General features: G+C 55.6%; 1 protein-coding gene across 1 annotated transcript in view; it reads left to right on the forward strand.

Annotated features, from left to right (window-relative positions):
- LOC111158139 (sidekick cell adhesion molecule 2) overlaps positions 1–8,777 on the forward strand; it is a 287,109-nt gene extending 278,332 nt beyond the window's left edge. Inside the window, 1 exon segment of the mRNA XM_022520020.1 lies at positions 8,424–8,777. Coding sequence (XP_022375728.1) covers positions 8,424–8,777 — 354 coding nt within the window.
- The last annotated feature ends 10,044 nt before the right edge of the window (positions 8,778–18,821 follow it).

Raw genomic sequence — 18,821 nt, forward strand, 5'->3', positions numbered from 1 at the left:
CATCCCCAGGATCCAGTCGTGGGCCCGGGGCCTCTGGCTCACTACTGTTTAGTTCAGCTCCAGGGCTTGGCAGGGCCCACAAGGCTGGAGCTAACAACAGCACAGCTCAGACAGAGCTGGCAGGGACAGAGACGCCAACTTAGCCTGGCTAACGCAGGAACTCACATGACTCAGGTTATGGCTTCTTATTTTAAGTGTTTAACCCTTTGCGGCCATATACATCCCGGGATTTCCAAGGCCCTGTGCTCCACGGAAGCAAGATTGTTCTTTCTTTCTCCCCAAGGAAGGCAGTGAGCGTTTAGGTTCTAGGCACTCAAGGGAAGGTTCAAGTAAAGGGACTCCCTCTGCCCATGAGGCTATGACAGAGGGCTCCTTAACGCCGTGCACCTGTCTATGGAGAGCAAAGGCAGGGACCAGCGGAAGGGACAGCCCGGGCTGCTCTGATTAGCCCCCTTCGAACTCCCACAGAGGGCCTTGGTCCTGCGCACTCATTGGCTGGGCACTGACCTTTCCGGGAGGGAGGTCCTGCCCAGGTATCTCCAGATGGCCCATGGCCATCTCCACATAAGTCAGGATGCAGAGCTGGTCCCTGAGGCCAGGCCAGGACCCCCAGCCTTGAGGGAGTCATGGAAAGATTCAGATGAATCCTTATCTGAAGACCATCTCACTTCAGTCGCCCCCAAGACCCAGCAGAGTCCCTGGAATTCTCCGCTTTGCCCCTAGTGTCTTTTGTTTGAAACAAGCCCATCTCTTGAATGCAGTTTCCATAACAATCTGGAACCAGTCCCCTACGGGGAGGGGAGCAGGAGCACATGCCCTGGGGGAGGGGCGGCCTCCTGGTTCCAGAAGCCAGTTGTCACAGCAGAACTCCCACATTCCCTTTCAGGGGGTGCAGTGGAGCCCAGCCCAGGCCCAGAGCCCCGCCTGGTTTGGGGTTTGATTTGGATTTCTTTATCTCAAGTTAAGTTAGTTTATTTCAAGCTAAGTTCCACGAAGACAGAGACTTGTGACAGTCCTGAGGTCGGTCACCTCCCCAGTGTCCGTCTTGGCACGGAGTGTGTGGTTAAAGCACAGAAGGGTCAGCCATGGGGGAAGCTAGGGAAGCTAGTCAAGACCGAGCAGGTTAGCAGGAGAGACGGACAAAGGTTCACGGTTGTCAAGCCATCCCTTTTGGACCAAGGTCAGAACACACACTTTCCAAGAGGCATGGCCCTTCAGAGTAGTGCCGCTGGGCAGGGTCACCAGCCCTGGGGGCTGTGCTTACCATCCCACAGGCCTCACCACAATCACAGTGACCCTCTGAATGGCCTTAGTGTCCTGTCATTTGTACAGATGGGGAACTGAGGCTCAGAGAGCTTCACTGAGTTGGCTCAGGCCCCAGAGCCAAGAGGTGTGGAGATGGACCCTGCCCACGGGCCCTTCTGACCCAGAGCCCAGCTTGGCTCCTTGGCTCTCCCCTGTCCCAAAGCCGGTGACGTCACCCTCACGGCAGACCTTTCTGGAAAGGCCTTCAGAACCAGCCAATGAGACACTCTCGAGAACAAGTAACTGTGGGTTTTCTTGAAAGAAAAACAAAAAACAAAACTCAAGCTCATCTTCAAAGGATAAAGACACACACCCAGAGCAAAGTGCCAGAGGCATTAAGGTTGTCCCCAAGAAAGCTGCCCCAGGAGCTTTGCCCAGCGGCTCCCTCAGGGGACCATCCAGCCCCGTCGTAGGGTGGCTCCGAGCAGGGAGACGCTCATGTGAAAAGTTGTGGCCCAGCCCCTCCCCATCCTTGACTCCGGGAAGGGGGAGGGGTCCTTCACAGCTCACCCCCACTCAGCACTACGGCACCCTGTCCAAGTGACTCTTCTTGGGGCCATGAGAGGGGATGGAGTCAGGCCCGTGTGGTGCCAGGCTCTTCATGGGGCTCTGGGGAAAGGCAGTCAGGATCCTTGGGGTCTGTTTGCTTTGGAATGGTTCTTGAAAACCAGGCCATTGGCTTTGGGCCACCTCAGGTGGCCTGGGCTCCCGGACTGGCATCCTCAGAGGTGCACGGCTCAGGGGTCGCTCAGCACTCATTCCTTGAGCATGGACTCTAGGGACATGGAGATGACGGAGACATGACCCTGCCGCCAAGGAGCTCCTGGTGGGCTGGAGGGGACAGACTCCGAGACAGAGCAGCCGGTGTCTCTCGGACGCCCTTGTTGCAGCATAAATAAGCAGACCCTAGGACTGCTCGCTGGCCCCGTGAGAGGCTGTACGGAGAGCATCCGCCACGGTGACCGCAGCTGGGGCTCATGGCACGTGCTCCACGGGCCCCCCGCATGGGATGGCGTCTGCAGGAGCGTACCCCACCAGGGTCAGCAGCCATGCAGGTGGGGTCCCCAGCCTTTTAGCGGCTCTGGAGAATGATGGCCTGACTTTGTGAAGCGCCCCTCCCCCCAGGTCCTCTGAGAGCCAGTTCTGCCCAGGCTGCCTGGTTTCCAGTCCAAGTCAGACCACCCAAAACAGACTCTCCAAAATGGGTAGAAACCCACCCAGCCCTTTTCCTGTGATATGGTAATAAACAAAGGTCCACGTTGCTTATAAACAAACACACACGATAAGATGTGAGCAAGGCCATAACGGGGCTCTGGGTAGACTGGGGGTTGGGAGGGGAGACGGGCTGTCTCCAGAGAGGTGCTGGTGACACACAAAGGCTGAGGTTTGAAGAGGCCGGGGCTTGTCTGATGCAACTTTTAAAAACCAAGTATGGCTGCATTCCAAGTTCATTTTCAAAATAAGAGCTCAAGTATGGGAGAAAAATGACATGGCGCACCAGTAAATCTCAATGGGAAAGGACTTCCCAGCCAATGGCACGCCTCTCCTAATAAGTATGCAGTCTTTGTGATTTCTTGGGAAGCCCTGGGAAGTGCTTCGTGATGAAATTAAGCCTGTGTAGAAAAGTAGGAAAATACACCAGACAGATTAGGTTTTATAAGCGTGAACATTTAGGGAGCCCTTACGGGCGGCCAGGAATGACCCTAAGGATTGTTCAAGGTTGGTACCGCTTTACCCTCGGAGCACTCGGCGAAGCCTGGTGGGGTTACCTGTTGCATGAGTCAGGGAGCCTCTGACGACGAGGCCAGGCCCCCCACCTAAGCCCCTGCACCCCTACCGTGTGCCATGCTTGGATTGGGCCCTGAGCATCACCTGTCTGGTTTTGTCCTCCCGGGAACCTGTTCATTCCTTTCTTGGTGCGTTTATTCAACAACTGTTTTTTCTGCACCCGCTAAACAGTACCAAGCACGGTTTACACACGGCGGCTCCCGTAGTGAGCAAGACAGGCTCTTAGGAGCGTTGCATTATGGTCTGTTAGGACCCATTAGGGAAGACCACATGTTTCAAATAACCCCATGTTTTCATTTCATTACTATGGCACCATAGTATCTAACTTCAGGAAGAAAATGGGGAGCAAAAGGCCTCCTGTTTCTTGTGGTGCAGAGACAGAAAGCCCTGTGAGGAATCTTGGGGGAAGGTCACAGGGGGGCTGCCTGGAGGAGGTGGCATTTCAGCTGGGCCTCCAAGTATGAACAGGACTGGGTCATGCATCAACAGGAGCAGTAAGGGTTTATAGGTTTGCATTTGGTGAAGTGTTTCTGTCATCCCCTCCCTCTGAGTGTCTGAGTTTCTGGTTTTTCATCCGTGTTTGCCTCTTGTCCTTGAGTTGGGCCATGAGTCTAAGAGATTCACTGAGGCCCGTCTCCTGCGTCTCCTCAGGCTGACCCATGCAGGCCGAGGAAGCCCGAGCTTGTGCCAAGCTAGAAACACACTACGGGCAGGGCAGAGGGAGTCCAGGTGGAAGGAGGCCAAGCTACCTTTTGGGCCGGGCACTGTACATGTTCTTATTTAAAATCTAACCATCCCCCCATGCAAGTTGCAGGACCCCCGGTTAACAGCTGGGGGAGACTGAGGCTCAGGGAAGTCCAGCAGAGTGCCCTTGATCACAGAGCTTAGAAGTGCAGGCCGTGGGCACTCGAGTCTGAGTCCAGCCACTCTGAGGGCCTCGTCTGTGCCGGCCTGGCCTCGCCCAGATGCCTGGCACAGAAGGGAGATGGAAGGAGAGAGAAGCCTTCACTGACCCCAACAACCCCCCATCCAAGTGACCTTCTGTGAAGCCTCCAGATGCAAGCGTGTCTGACAGCGGGGCGGTGGGGGAGGGACACATTGACTGTCATTTCGCCTGTATGGAAGGTCATGGGGGCCTTGTGTCTGAGCTGACACAAGATTTATTATTTATTATTTAAAGATTTATTTATTTATTTGAGAGAGAGAGCAAGAAGGGGGAGCAGAGGGAGAGAGAGAAGCAGACTTCCCACTGAGCCCGACACGGGGCTCAATCCCAGGACCCTGGGACCGTGACCTGAGCCAAAGGCAGACGCTGAACTGACCCTACCAGCCAGGTGTCCCTAAGCTGACACTTAAAAGGACATTCCTGGGGCAAGGTTTCTAGCTGTCTGAGTACAAGAAGCCCAGATCCCTAACAAAATGGTGCATAAAGGGGGCTCCTAGAGAGGGAGACGCTCAGCCCCTCCTCACTCCCACCTCTGGTGCCCAGGAGAGGCCCGCCCCCTGGCCCAAGGGGAGGGGTGTCCAAGGGGCCGACGCAGGGCTAGCCTCATCCCACACAGAGAGCCCCTGGGCCACCAACCAGGGAGGGCCTCCAGCTTCCAGCCTCCCAAGGGGCCGGTACGGGGGACCTCCTGTCATCTAAGGCAGCACATTCCTGCTAGATTTCTGGAGCCTCAGTAAGATGAGGGCACCCTATGTGGGCTCCGTGGCCTGAGTCTGGGGAAGGACACCCCCCCCCTGCCACCATGCTGGCAGCAGCAGGAGAGCAAGAGGCTCTCCTTTGCCCCCCTCTCTTTTGTTGTGGGCTCTTGTCCGGGTCCCCCTCCTGCCGGCTCCACCCCCTCCCCTGCTCCCCTGCCCAGGCCCGGTAATTGCTGAGTGAGTGGCTTTGAGGAGCTGTTAAGAGGCCCGGAGCCGGAGCAGTCGCCTGATTGCCTGGCGGCCTGGTGGGGCTGCCCGTGAAAGGTCCCCTTTGTGCTGGGCCGGTTACTGGGAAGCTGCATTCAATTACCGAGGCCCGCGTGAGAGCTGAAAGCCAGAATGGGCGCCCCGGGTCCCCCCTCGCCTGCTTTCTTCCCTTCTCACCCCACCCCCACGCAGAAAAGAAACAGATGTTCGAGGAGGTGGAGGAAGAAGAGCAGTCGCTGAGGCAGACGCCCCCCTTCTGGCTTCAGAGAGCAGGGGGTGGGGCAGGCCCACCTCTAACCCCCCCCCCCCCCACGCTCCTCCTGCTGCAGCTCTGCCTCTGGGGCTCCCAGCTCTTCCTTCCATGGCTTTTCCAGGCCCATCCGGAAAGCCACCCCACAGTGTCCAGCACACAGTAGGTGCTCAGCAGTTGGTAACCGTCAGACGGTGATGATGTGCGTGAATGGGCTTTGGGGTCTGGACCCCCTGGGAGGGCCAGAGAGGCCCATCCCCACTCTCTTGATGCTTTACTTTGGGGGCAGAGCTGACCGTCCTTCCCCTTTCCCAGCCGCCTGAACAGAGTCACCCTCCGTGACCCCAGCTCCTTCTGCGGCCCTCCTGGGGTGGGGGCTTCCAGTAGTTTTCCACCCTGTGAACTGCAGACATCTACCCATTTTACAGACAGGGATGCTGAGGCTGGTGGTGGCCAGGTGATGGGTCTGAACTTCACCTAGCTAGCCAGGGACGGAGTGGGGATTTGGCCGCACCACAGGAAGTGACCTAAATGCTCATTCACTCTGGGATGGGGCCGCGGTGATGGACTCGCCTGCAGGGCTAGCCGAAGTTCTAGAACCTTTAGCAACGATGCTAGCAACCCTTCAGGCCAGTTGGTGGAGGCCCTTCTGGAAAGACCTGACCCTAGGCAGAACTGTGGGGTGGCCCTCTCCCACGCCTCGCACTTACAGATCCTCACTGCTCCGGGACCAGCCTCCCCCCAGCCCCGGCCCCTTGCCGCATGGCTCCCATCACAGCCTGCTCAGACTTCCTCTGCCTCTGGGCCGCCCCCGTGCAGCCCCAGGCCTCAGGTGCCCAGCCCTCAGCCCCCTCCCCACTCTTGGCATATGGAGCCCCTGTTTGTAGGGCCCCTTTGTTCGCTCCTGGGCCGGCAGCTGGGCAGTAGCAAAGAGAGGGGCTCGCATTGTGCTGCTCTGCGTCAGGGGGAGAGCTAGGGACTTTCCATTGTCTCCGGCTGCCAAGAGGACTGAGGTCCTGGGAGGGTGTGCAGGGAGGTGGTAAGGAGAGCAGCCAGGACTGTGGAGGGGTGAGGCGGAGGAGGGGAGGGGCCAGACAGAAATTTGCAGATCGAGGAGGGAGTATGTAATCCCAGCTGGGAGAGTAGAAGGGCTCTTGTTCCCAACTCCCGGCAGGAAGGGGGTCGTTCAGAGCATGTGTGGGCTTTGGAAAATCCGCAGATCCAAACCCCCCAGCTCTTTGTGTCTCGGGGCGAGCTGTCACCCTCTCCACACTGGGGTTCCCAGCACTCACAGAGCGGTAGCGTCCACAGCACCGAGGTGTGAAAGTTAACAACAGTCTCCTGCCGCCTGGCAAAGTGCCTGTTCCCCCGCTGGCAGTGCTGGAGCTCAGTACCTTGGGGCTCTTTCCCAAGAGGGGCTAGATGCCCTATGGGTCTCTGGGCTCCTGGGGCAGGTGCACCTTGCACTCCCCTGTAGCTCAGACACTTTGCAGCAAGGTCACCAACTCTCTGTTCGCCCTCCCTGCCGAGCGGGACACAGCTGATCATTGCAAACGAACGTGTCTGCACTGGGCTCACTGGGTTTTCTTGCTGCGGTTTTTATCCCAAGTAGTTTGACCAAATGTACTGACTCCCGTCAATTCGGGTGGGGACGCCGTAACCAAAGTGAGGCATTTATTCGGGTGGGGACGCCGTAACCAAAGTGAGGCATTTAGAGCTGCGTTGCACTGAGAGTGTACTGCTCACTCAAATCAGAGCATGTCTCTTCCAGAGCGTTCTAAGGGTGCTCCCATCTGTCCTCTTCTTGGTTCTCAAAACAGTGCTGGGAGCTGGGCATGGGGGAGGGGCGCACAATATTTTTAGCTCGACGACTCAGATCCAAACCAACGAGCGAATGCTGCTTTACTTCACAACCCAGCCTAACTCTTGTCTCCTGCTGATTCCCCCATGGGCAGATGAAGCAACGGTGGGACACCGAAGTAGCGACAATTTTAGGAATAATTTAATATTTTGCATTTACGAGAAAAAGCCACAGGGCCACTGTCGTGTGAAATTCAGACCTTCTGTTGATATTTTTCTCATGCTTCTTTATAACTGAGTGTCGCCTTTATTCTGGGTCACGCGTGGGTGGGCACCATCATCCCCTTTCGGTGCCAGGAGCCTCCGCAGGTCTGGCCCTGGCCCCGTCCCCAGTCACACCGTAAGTCAGAGATAGACCAAGGCTGGAACTTGGTATGTCAGGCGGGAACATTCTGCTCTAAAATGTAGGTTTTGCTACGATCCGGGTATGGCCAGGCCAGTGGATCAGGGGATGACTGCCCTTGAAAAATGGAATTACTCACAGTTCTCAAGAAGAAGGGGACGCATCACACCATACAGGGCCGTTTCGGGGAAGCACCAGGGTCCCCGGGAATGGTTCCCTGTGCCCAGGAGGGACACGTAGGGAGGAGCCTTCATTGTGGGAGCAAGCTGGGGTTTATTTGCATAAATTCAGTGAGCCCTGGGGTGGAGGGGCTGTCCCTGGTTGTCTGGTACCCAGCCCTAGGGTGACGAGGGACAGGAGAGAGTGAGGCAGCGTGATAGGAAAAGGCATCACTAGCTGCAAGGATTGACCTGCCCTGGGAGCCCGTCACCACTCGGAGTCAGTGAGGCCCCAGGGGTCCGAGCATCAGAACTACAACAGATGGAAAGGCAGGATGAAGTCAGCCTCGAAAACATGCTAAGTGAAGGAAGCCAGCGCCCCACGCCCCCTTTTCTGTGGCCCTCCCTGTATGGTAGGTAGATCCACAGAAACAGCAGGTCGGTGGTCGCTCGCAGTGGGGGCGGGGGAGGGAACGGGGAACGGCCACGGGGGTGGGGGGAACGACAGAAAAAAAAAGAAAAAAAGGATTAGAACTCAGGTCTTCCGAGTTCCAGTTCGCTCCAGGTGCCCACAGGCTGTGTGCCAGCCCCACGGTGGGCGCTCCGTCCCCACGATCTGCTCCGACGGCCGGGGAGGTGGGCATCATGACCGGGCGGCGGGCCCCCTTGGTGGTGAGTGGGGGCGTGGCGGTGGCCCCCCGTCCGGGGCTTGGGAGCTTCAGACCGGGTCACCTGCCGCCTTCCAGCCTCCAAGCACGCGGACCTGGCCCCCGGGGGCCCCTGACTCCCCGATTCTCCGTCCTCCCAGGGAAGCGACAGCGAGTACGAGGCCGACCAGACCCACCAGAAGGCCCACTCTTTTGTCAACCACTACATCAGCGACCCCACGTACTACAACTCGTGGCGGCGGCAGCAGAAAGGCATCTCGCGGGCCCAGGCGTACAGCTACACGGAGAGCGACTCAGGCGAGCCGGACCACGGCCCCGGGGCCAACAGCGGCAGCGCCCCGCAGGGCAGCCTCTTCCGGCCCAAGGCCAGTCGGACCCCAACGCCCCAGAACCCCCCAAACCCCCCGAGTCAGCAGAGCACCCTCTACCGCCCCCCCAGCAGCCTCACCCCCGGCTCCCGGGCTCCTATAGCAGGATTTTCCTCGTTCGTTTGACGTCGGAAGGGGGCAAAGAGAAAAAAAAAACCGGCACCAAATTCCCCGTCCGCCCCTCCCCGCACTGCCTGCCAGAAAACAAAAACACCAAGAAACCAAGTCAACTTTTCACCTCCTGAGTTTATTTTTCCAGAGATTCCAGGGCCAGCAAAACCGGTGTTGAGAAGGAAGAAAAGGAAGCCGTGAGGGGGGCCGTGCGGGGCCGGCGGTGGGGCGGCTCCAGACTGTGGGGTCCGCCGCTCCCTTTGCAGACTGTGTTCCGAGTCGGGGCTGCTGGGCCGGGCCTGAGAGAGGTGGGGGCTGCGAGAAAGCTGAGGCCTGGAGAGTTGTAGGGCAGCGTGCCATGCTGAGGGGATGAGAATCTTCTGGAAGTCCTGACAGCTGCCCCTTCTGCGTGTGCTGGGGCCACTGCTGGCCGCTGGTGTGCAAGGCTGCCGCGCAAGGGTACACCGCCCCGGGGGGCAAAGCTCACCTTCTCTATCGGCACCCGCCCATCCCTACCAGTGCGTCGCTGGCAGGCCTCGGACGGAAGGACGGATGGATGGACAGACGGTCTGGTCCCCTGGCCTGCTCATCACACTTTGCTCTCCCCTCCCTGGCTCAACGTCTCCACCAAGCATTGGGTTTCTTTAGAAAAAGGAAAATAACGGAGGGCTGAGAGTCTGCCTAGCTGGCTCTTTGTTTCTTATACATTCTTTTTATGGTGAATCCAAGGAAGAGGGGGGGCCCCTAGGGCCCCACAGCACCGCTGAACCCAGCCATGGCTTTACTTGAATTCATTTTCCCGGGCACAGACCAGGAGAGGTGAACCGGGGGGGGGCAGAGGGACAGCGCACTAGCCAGGCATCACTGGGGTGATAAGGCAGGAAATCAGAACGTAAAAAAGAAGCTTGACTTCTCTCCTTCTTCTCTCCTGATAGGAAGCTGCTTAGACAAGAAAGTTCAGGGGGAACAGAACTGGGGAGCTCAGCAGGGCGAGGAATGACGGTCGAGGCAGACACACCCCGTCCCTGGATAGACCTCTTCCTCCTGAGACACACGCACAAGTCCCCCATGCACTTGCAAGGAAGGTTCAGCCAAGTGGGGGCCTCTCCCCTGCCCCAGGGGTCTAGAGAGCCTCTCCAAGACAAATCCCTTTGGGTCCTTGCCAGACGGGACACTCACTCCCAGATACGTGGTGCCTCTCACTCTCAAGCCAGAGCGAGCCACATCTAAAACACGTCCCTCCCACACACACCCCCGGGCAAGCACAGGGGTACAGAAGCCCAGACGGGTGAGCCAAGCCCCTAGTCCAGAAGCCGGAGCTCCCAGAATCTGCCAGGTCAGCCCAGCCCCACGTTTACAAAGACTCAGAGACCCAACCCCCAGTCATGTGTTCGCTGGCCAGGGCTCGGAGCAAGGTGGGGGGGCCCCGTCCGAACTGGACCCGGCTCCGAGATGCGCGGCCAGGCTGGAGGCACAGGTCAGATGGGACCAAGGCCCAGAATAGCTGATGGGAAGCAAAGGTTTACACACAATCTGCTCCAAGGAATGTGCTTTAAAGAAGCCACTTGTGGTAGCCTGAAGCTTCCCGTCAGCCCCCGGATGAAGGGATTGAGGGTCGAATTCCCCTAGTGCCCCGGGGTCGGGCCAGCCCCATGGGTCTGGGTGGACTTTTTCAGTTCAGAGGAGCCCCTTCGTGAGTCGGGGCTTTCTGGGGGTGCCGCACACAGGCCCCATCTCCGGGGTGCAGGAACAGTTAGGGGATGCCTGAGAGAGGGATTTGGGGAGCAAGCCAAGGAAAGTGAAGGTCTGCAAGGAGCCCCACGGGGGTCCCCCGGCATCCCTGGTGGGGGATGGGAGCCCGGCCAGGAGTCTGCGGGAAGGACGCAGCTCCCCCAGCCCTCAGCCCCTCCGGGATGCCGGCATAGGTCTCCACAGCCAGACCCAGACATCGGCTTCTCCGCGAGGGGCTCTGGGGGAGATGCACACTGGCCCTGGCCGTGAGGACACGGGCCCCAGTCCTGCCCTGTACACAGCTGGTGTCTCCTTAGCAGCCCGTCTGCCGGAGGCCTCCTGTAGTCTCCCGCACCCTCCTCCCTTTTCATCTCTTTTTTTTTTTTAACACCCTCATCCTTTCCTTGTCGGCAGTGTGTGTAGCCGTTTATGGAAGCTCCCAGCTTGCGTTAGGGAATGAGTCGAGCCCAGCGCAGGGAGGGCTCTGGGTGTGTGTGGGGAGGGGGGGAGTGCGGGACGTGTGAGGCCGTGTGTGCGTGTGCGCACACGTGTGTACGGCACGTGAGGCCGGATTTCCTTTGCCTTTCGTGAACCGCCTGGGGCACTGCCCCTGCACGCCCCCGCGGACACACCCATGCACACTTGGCACGGTGCCCGTGCACGCCGGGGCTCACGCACACACATGCACACGTATGCGCAGAACACGCATCCGGGTGTGTATTCGCAGAGAGGCTTCTGGTTCCTTCTGATGGCCAAAGCTGGCTGTCCCCCGTGAGGCCCGGGCAGCCGGGGTCCCTCTCACCGGAAGGCAGTTGGGATCTGTTGTCTCAGGGGCAAGGATACTGCACCAGCCGGAAGGCGGGCGGGGCCCAAGGTGAAAGTTCAGCCCTTAGTCAATATCCACCCACCCCTGCCCCAACCTCATCTGGAAGACCAGGTGTCCAGCCATGGAGCTCTAGGTTTCTTAGAGGACACCCCTGCCCTCGTTTACATATCTGCTGGGGCAGTGGGGGCTCCCGGCCCCCCACACAGACTCCCAGCCGCATTAGAATGATCTGCTGGGCACTGCCTGTGGGTAACGGGGAATCTCCCTGGGCCAGTGATGCAGGGGCCTGTCTGCGTGATCACCTGAAGCCGGTTCGTAGCAGGACACCTCTGTGTCCTTTGGCTCTGCTTCATGGTGCCCCGGGGAAATCTGGTGTTGCACCCAAAGGCCTGTGCTTGGCACCCCAGCACTGCCCAACCCCCCGCGGCCACGCCTCCGGCGTGCACAGCAGCTCGGCACCCAGACTGCCAAGACGAACCAAAAAGTGGCTCTGGTCCCAGGGCCCCAGGTAGCTTGCAAACCCAGGCTTCCCTTCCCATCCTCTCACCTGACACTGCCGTGACTCAGAAGAAACAAGGACACTTCTGGCTGCCCCTCCCAGAGCACCGCTGCCTCGAGGCCTTCTGTCTCTGCCCGCACCTCCCTGGGCAGAGCTTCTAAAGGTGCCAGAGCCTCCCAGAGCCCACTTTGGGCAGGGGCTCCCCTCACCTTCCCATGGTGCCCATGGCGTGAGGGGCCGGAGGGCAGGAAGGGGGACCACCCCCCACTCCCCCGAGCAGCAGCCGCCGCCCAATCCGAGTGCCTCTGTATGGTCCTGCCCAGTGGCAAACCTGGCCACCCACCCCGGAGCACAGATGACCTCTCTTGGGACCACTCCCTTCTCTTTGTTTCTGTAAGAATAACCAAAAGCATTCAAATGTGTTACCTTTCTTTACACATAGAGACTCCAAAAACAAAAACCAACACAAATCTTTATTTTTTGATTTAAAAGATATAATGAAAAATTATGAGGAGAGTATTCATTGTGGCAGGTGTCTATCTATGAGAAAAAAAATATATCTATATGTCCTATAGCTTGTTAGCAGGTTTATTTTTTAAATGAAAGGTAAGAAAGAAATTGATTTGAAATATATACCACGAGATGTCCCATGGCCTGTCAAACTTGTCAGTATTTTATAAATAAACTTTTTTTTTTTTTTGGAGTTCTGAAACGACATTTTTTTCTTCTCCTCCCTGGAAGGTAAGTGGGGACCGCTACCCTCGCATCAGGCTGAAGCCATCTTCTCCTCCAACATCCATTGTCAGCCAGGCTGTGTCCTTGCAGCGACAAAAGTCCCACTCACTTGCCTTCTTAATTCATCGGTGAGTGGACGTCCGTGCCTTCAAGGGAAGTGCGCTATTTTACTTTATGCTTTTAGGGTAAGAGTCACTCAGATGACCCCAAATTAGAGGCAAAATGGCCCTGATTCGTAACGATGGCTCACACGTGTGCTGTTTACCCGCGGCCAGATGCTGTTCTCACCACTTTACGTTCATTAACTCGGGGAGTCCTGCGAGAACACCTTCAGGAGGGAAACTGAATTGGGGAGCATTTAAGTGGCATGCCGTTCGACGGCTGGAAAAGCCGGGGTTTGTACCAAAGCGGCCTGGCTCCAGAGATGTGCGCTGCCTCTGCGATGTTTTGAGGCACGTTCCTCGCCCGTGTTCATCTTCATTCCTTCCAAGCCAGCCCCGCTGACCTTAGTGTGGGTCGGGTAAGAGGCACCGCGGTGCTTGGTGGAACTAATCTAGCTCGTCCTCCCGGGCGAGAGGGAGGGCTTGGATGGCTGAGTTTATGAGGACCGTGGTGTGGCAGGATCCCACATTTCTCCCGCGTGCAGTCAGATTCAAACAGGAAAGGAGCAAAGAACAAATGACGTGGGCAGCCCACGGAAGACCACTCGATGAGCACCTTTACTCTACAAAGTCAATGGTGTAATGTATATCAGACACTCCTACGGGGGCTACTCAACTAATCCAAACAATGAAAGCAGGGGATTTTTAAAAATCTACATACATAAACCCTTATATACTATTTTTTTCTTAAAACACACATGTAAATTCATTCGCCAATCTGTTCATGTTGGGCCATAGCTTTTTTTCTTTTCCCAAGAATGGGCTCTGTGGATACAGTCTTTGTTGCTTTTCTTGCATAAATCACCTCTGTCATGGGTTGTCAGTGAGTTCTAGTCTATTTCTTTAAAATAAAGCAAAAATGTGTAGAAATCATGGATCGAGGACTTGCAGTGTCCAGTTAGGTCTACGTGCAGCGTGCTTGGAAGCGCCCACTCCGTCTTCACCAGTGAAAAGTCCAGCAAACTAAAGAAGCAACAGCAATTCACAGATCCATGAGAGACGGGAAGTCACGGGGCACCTGAGTGGCTCCATCAGTGAAGCGTCTGCATTGGGCTCAGGTTGGGATCCCGGGGTCCTGGGATCGAGCCCCAAGTCAGGCTCTTTGCTCAGTGGGGAGCCTGCTACCCCCTCTCCCTCTGTGGCTCCCCCTGCCTGTGTGCTCTTGCTCTCTTGCCCTCTCTGTCAAATAAATAAATAAAATCTTTATTTAAAAAAAAAAAAAAGGGAGCGAGAGAGAGACAGGATCTCATAGGGCAAACTGCTGTGCCCAAAACACATGGGCACCTATGGAGAATCTATGGTAGAAACTGGATTGCTGTAACAGCAGAATCCTGTATTTTATTATTTCCCTAATTTTTCTACAGGGCTCGTCCATGACCAATACAACATGCCCTTTCATTTTTGCCACTCATTGATCGAAGCATTCAGTGGAATTTTCAAAAAAATATTCTTTTGCACTCTTACCCATGACATCATATTGAATTAAATTATGTAATTACTATAAAGAGTACAACTGGCAAAAGCAAGTTTGGGAACAGTGATAATTGAATCTTTATAAACATACAACTTGATTCAGTAGAGCAGAAATAATACGGGCCTCAGAAAGCAGCCCGTTACTAGCCTTCAGGATTCAGGAGACTACGGACAGCTTCACGGTTGCAGAGAAAATACAGAGAAGCATTAAGGCTGGTGGGCTGAGCGGAAGTCAGAGGAGAGGGCTTCCGTGCACGTGACAGTACAAACCGTGCATCCTGAACTTGACTGATTTTCAAGGTGATGAGGGGGTTTTCAAGGGTAATTTGAACAATACTTAGTCTTTATCTCACACCGAATTTGGAGCCCAACCCCCACATTACATGCAACTCCACTCCAACTGATTGGAGAATGCTGGGGTGCCGGGTCCTAACCCAGAAGGTACTCTAGAAACTGGATTCAGAAGAGTGGGCTCGGGTTCTAGAACAGGCACTTGCAAACTAAGTGCTTCTTAGCTTTCTCAGGGGGAACGAGATCTACCAGCAATTTGATCAATGAAAAGATCAAAGAAAATAATGGGACTTGAAAGGTTTTGAACACTGAAAGGCGTATCTTTCTGGTGGAACGTTTGTTCTACACCCAGGAGACGTCTCATTGTAATTTTTTTTTTTTTTTTCCATTGTCATCTTTAATTCCAAAGTTCTTCCTCATTCCTTTCTAATCCCAGACTGGCTCCTCCCCTCACTGCAGCTGGCGACCAAGGACTTGGGCGGCCTCCAGCTCCATTACCCGAAACAGTGTCTGCCCCTCCAAAATGAGAAAAGTGAATCTGCTAAGAAAGAAGGGAGGACAGGAGGGAAGACGCTCTCCAAAGCTGAGGAGGCGTGGTGGGAGGGCATATTCTGGTTTGGATTAGACACAGCACTCTTTCCTAGGTAACCTCACCTGGAAAACACCAGGAAAAGCCTCTCAGAATCCAGTGACCCTCCTTTCCTTAAACTTCCCAGAGTGACTAACTGGGAAAAGCACTCTGGATCGGGGAGGGTCACCGAAGAGAGCACGAGTTCCACAGACCTCGGTTCTCACAAATTTCCGCTTACCCTGGAACTTGAACTCAACCTTTACCAGCCTCTGCTACCTCATCTGTGGAATGGTATGGTACAACTTCTGCCTCTTCCGACATCAGACTCCTGCAACGAAGTGTAGGGAAATAACCTGTTCAAGAGAGGGGACCTCCAGAGAAACCCCCACCCCCACCAACCTTCCACTCCCAACCAGCCCCCCAGCCCTGCTCCTCTGTCCCGAACTATCACAGGAACTTCTTTTTTTGATTTCCCCATCTTGCTGGCAAAAGCCCTTTGGCCATGAGGCTTGGCTACAGTCAGCAGGTGGAGAAAGTAGCTACTCTTTTTCTTTCCAGCATTCTAGTGTCTGTCAGGGAAGAGGTACTGAAGCCTGGAGGTTACGGGCTGGGAAGTGGGTTCTGTTAAGGCGCAGCGCAGGAAGGTAGGAGGGAAAAGAGACTTGGGTCAGCCTAAGCCGACTGGCTCCATCCGACCCAAGATGGGCTGCTGCACCACCTATCCCAAGCCTCCCACCACCTGTCACAACCGCCTTTCTCCAGCGCTGGCCCTGACGGGCTCCAGGAAACCCGGGAGACCTTACCAATTCCCGCTTGGGGGCTGTGGGGCTCTAGCGAGCCAACTGCTCGGAAGCCAAGCAGTGACACGGGACAGACAATCATGTTTCCTCCCGACATTGACCATCCAAGTCAACCAGGCTCTTTGCGTTGGGGTTTATCACTACTCAGCTAGAGCTGCCACCAGGGCCAGAGTTACCCCAGATAACACAGGGTTCAAACCCAAAAAAACATGATCCCTTGCTTTAAGGGGATCTGGATGCCGTGGCATCCTCAGTATGACCCTTCTGGAATTTGCTATCCTGGATGCTGGTTGCACGAACATGGGCCCAGTATAGCACCAGCCTGACTCTGGACTGACCAAGGAGGCTTCTGCTCATGGCCTTCATTTCACACGCAGCTCGGGCCGTGGGACTGCAAGGTCGTGGGGGGCTTCTCGCTGCCCCTTCCCCTCTCCTCCACCTGCTCTCAGCAACATGGCCTTGAAAGGGTTGGGAGCAGCTCCTGTGGGGCCCAGATAAAGGGGCTGATCCATAGGGTCACCCTAGGTCCTGTTTTACACATATTGTCCTGATGTGATTACTAGTAATGCCCCCCTTTCACTTCGTTTCTTAGTCATCTGTCCTCCCCCGACCTCCCATTGATGAGTGATACTGGACAGCTGGGCAGGGTCTAGCCTCCAGCCCCTCCAACAGTTGGGCCCTTGGACTGCCAAGTTGAAGGTCTGGGAGAACAGAAGGGACCATCTCCTGGACACGAGCTGGGTTTTGGGATGAGGGAGATGGCACTGAAAACCAGCGAGTCGGGTTTCCTCCGGGGCTGTATCTCCTGCTCAGTTCCACCGCACCCAGGATGGGACACTGTGACCCCAGATTCAGAGGGAATCTCATCCCTCCTGTTGTCTCAGACCCTATGTCCTGACTCTTGAAGGTCTGTGCTGTCCTCTCTCCGGATCTCCCAACCTTGGCTCTGGGACACAGGCATTGATGTCTGGGGGACACGGCTCTGCCTAGATTGTTCTGACCCAGCAGTCTTGCCAACAGTTGCCTAAGAGACAAGAAACACATCCTCCTTGGATAGGGCCCTCCCCACCATCTCTACTCCCACTCCCCCAGCCTGACGGATGATTTGTGACATTGGGTAGGGCCGCTGGATAGAGGGCAACCCCCCAGATTTGTTTTTATCCCATGCAACATTATTTGTTGTGACCTGAACTTCCAAGTTAACTGGGCGTCCTCTATTTTTATTTGCTATGTCACCCACCTGGCTCAAATCCTGACTCCATACCAGAGGCAGGTACTCATACAAAATTTTAGAACCTCAGTGTCCTTTTCCAGAAAGTGGGAGATGCCAGAAATGGCTCTGTCTTCCCCACTGGAAGGTGTGTGGGTATTAGAAGTAGGATTACATGGGAACCTAATTTGTAAGCTGTACACCACTCAACACATGTAAGAGATCACTGCTATTGTTCACAGATAACATGACACTCGTGGGGAATCATCCAAGAGCTTCTGGCTTTGGGCACAATTCCGGCTCAATCTGTCGTGACTTCCAATCCCTTAACAAACCGTGTTCTACCTGCCTCAGGACCCATCCTAGCTGGAAATCGCATCCATAGAAAACTCCTGAATTGTGGACATAGGGTAGAGGCGGGTGTCCCTGGGAGGAGAGTGAAGCCCGCCTTTCAGAGTGTTATCAGTCGTGCTGGAAACCAAGAGTACACTAAAATTAGGACTGTTTAAGGAAAATGTCACAAAGTTGCAGCAGAGGAGCTCGAGGAAACCCATGAGACCCAAAGTTAAGAACTCCGGGTGCTATTACCCGCCCAAGCCTGCTGAGGACGGAAGAGGAAGTTACTGGAACCGGCAAACAGAGGAGGCTGGATGGAGAGAGAGATGCCACCCAGGGGCCGTTTCCCAGTCTGGGCCTGGCTCTCCTTCTGTCTGTCCTCCAGTCTCCTGTCCAGGCTTCTTATGATCCAAATTCAGCAGGAACTCGGCACTGGGATGCAGTCCGTGCGGGCCGGCCTCCCCCGGGGGGCCCAGAGCAAGGTGGACAGGAATGTCACACGGGGGCTGGTGGGCCCACAGCAGCGCTTCTGGGTGTCTCCCGACTGCTGATGTCCCCGTGGAAAGTTCTAGGCTTCCACCCAATTCTTTTACTTTTTCTTGAAGTTGATGAAGAGTGGAATTAGACCTGAATAGGCTTGCTGGGAGCTTCTGCCAGAGTAGGTGGGATTTTCTGGTGCATTCGGGAATTGAAAAGGTCTTTGACGTTCAGTTGGTTGCAGTCCCCTGTGCCAGCCGGGGCAGCAGGACAATGACAGTAGCTGACCTTTGCTGACCACATACCACACCCGGCACTGTGCTGAAGGTCCCTTTCTGCCCTTCGCTGATGCTCACAGCGGCCCCATGACGCAGGAATTCGCCTCTGCCCTTTTACCAGGGAAGGACACCCAGACGGGGAAGCCAGGTAAGTGCGAGAGCCAGGACTGGACCCCAGGCCTGGCTGGCTTCACTGTGCACGACACCCCCCACCCCCACCCCCACCACTGCCCCTTAACCACCAAGCTTCCTCCAGCCAGGGGTCAGACCCTGCTCAACCTGGACTTGTGAGGAGGCCTCCGCATTCTGGATGGATCCAGGCCAGGCAGGAAACATTGTTTCAGGATAGCGACATTCACAGGGGTGAACATTCACGTTTTTCCTAAAGGGCCAAGTGGTCAATATTTCAGGCTTTTCCAGCCCCGTAGTCCCTGTCCTAGCAAGGAAGCAGCCACAGATGATATATAGTGAATGGGTAGCTATATTCTGATCAAGTTTTATTTAGGGACATGGAAATTGGAATTTTCTATACTTCTGACGTGTACTGCCATATCATTCTGGTTTGTATTTTTTCTGAATCATTTAAAAATGTAAAAATTCTTAGCGCACGGGTCATATAAAAACAAGTGGAGTTTGCTGACCCCAGCTCTAAAGTAGCTTCCGGTCAAGTT

The sequence above is a fragment of the Enhydra lutris genome, unplaced genomic scaffold (assembly GCF_002288905.1).
Source record: "Enhydra lutris kenyoni isolate GAN:26980312 unplaced genomic scaffold, ASM228890v2 scaffoldscaffold57, whole genome shotgun sequence".
Taxonomy (NCBI): Eukaryota; Metazoa; Chordata; class Mammalia; order Carnivora; family Mustelidae; genus Enhydra; species Enhydra lutris.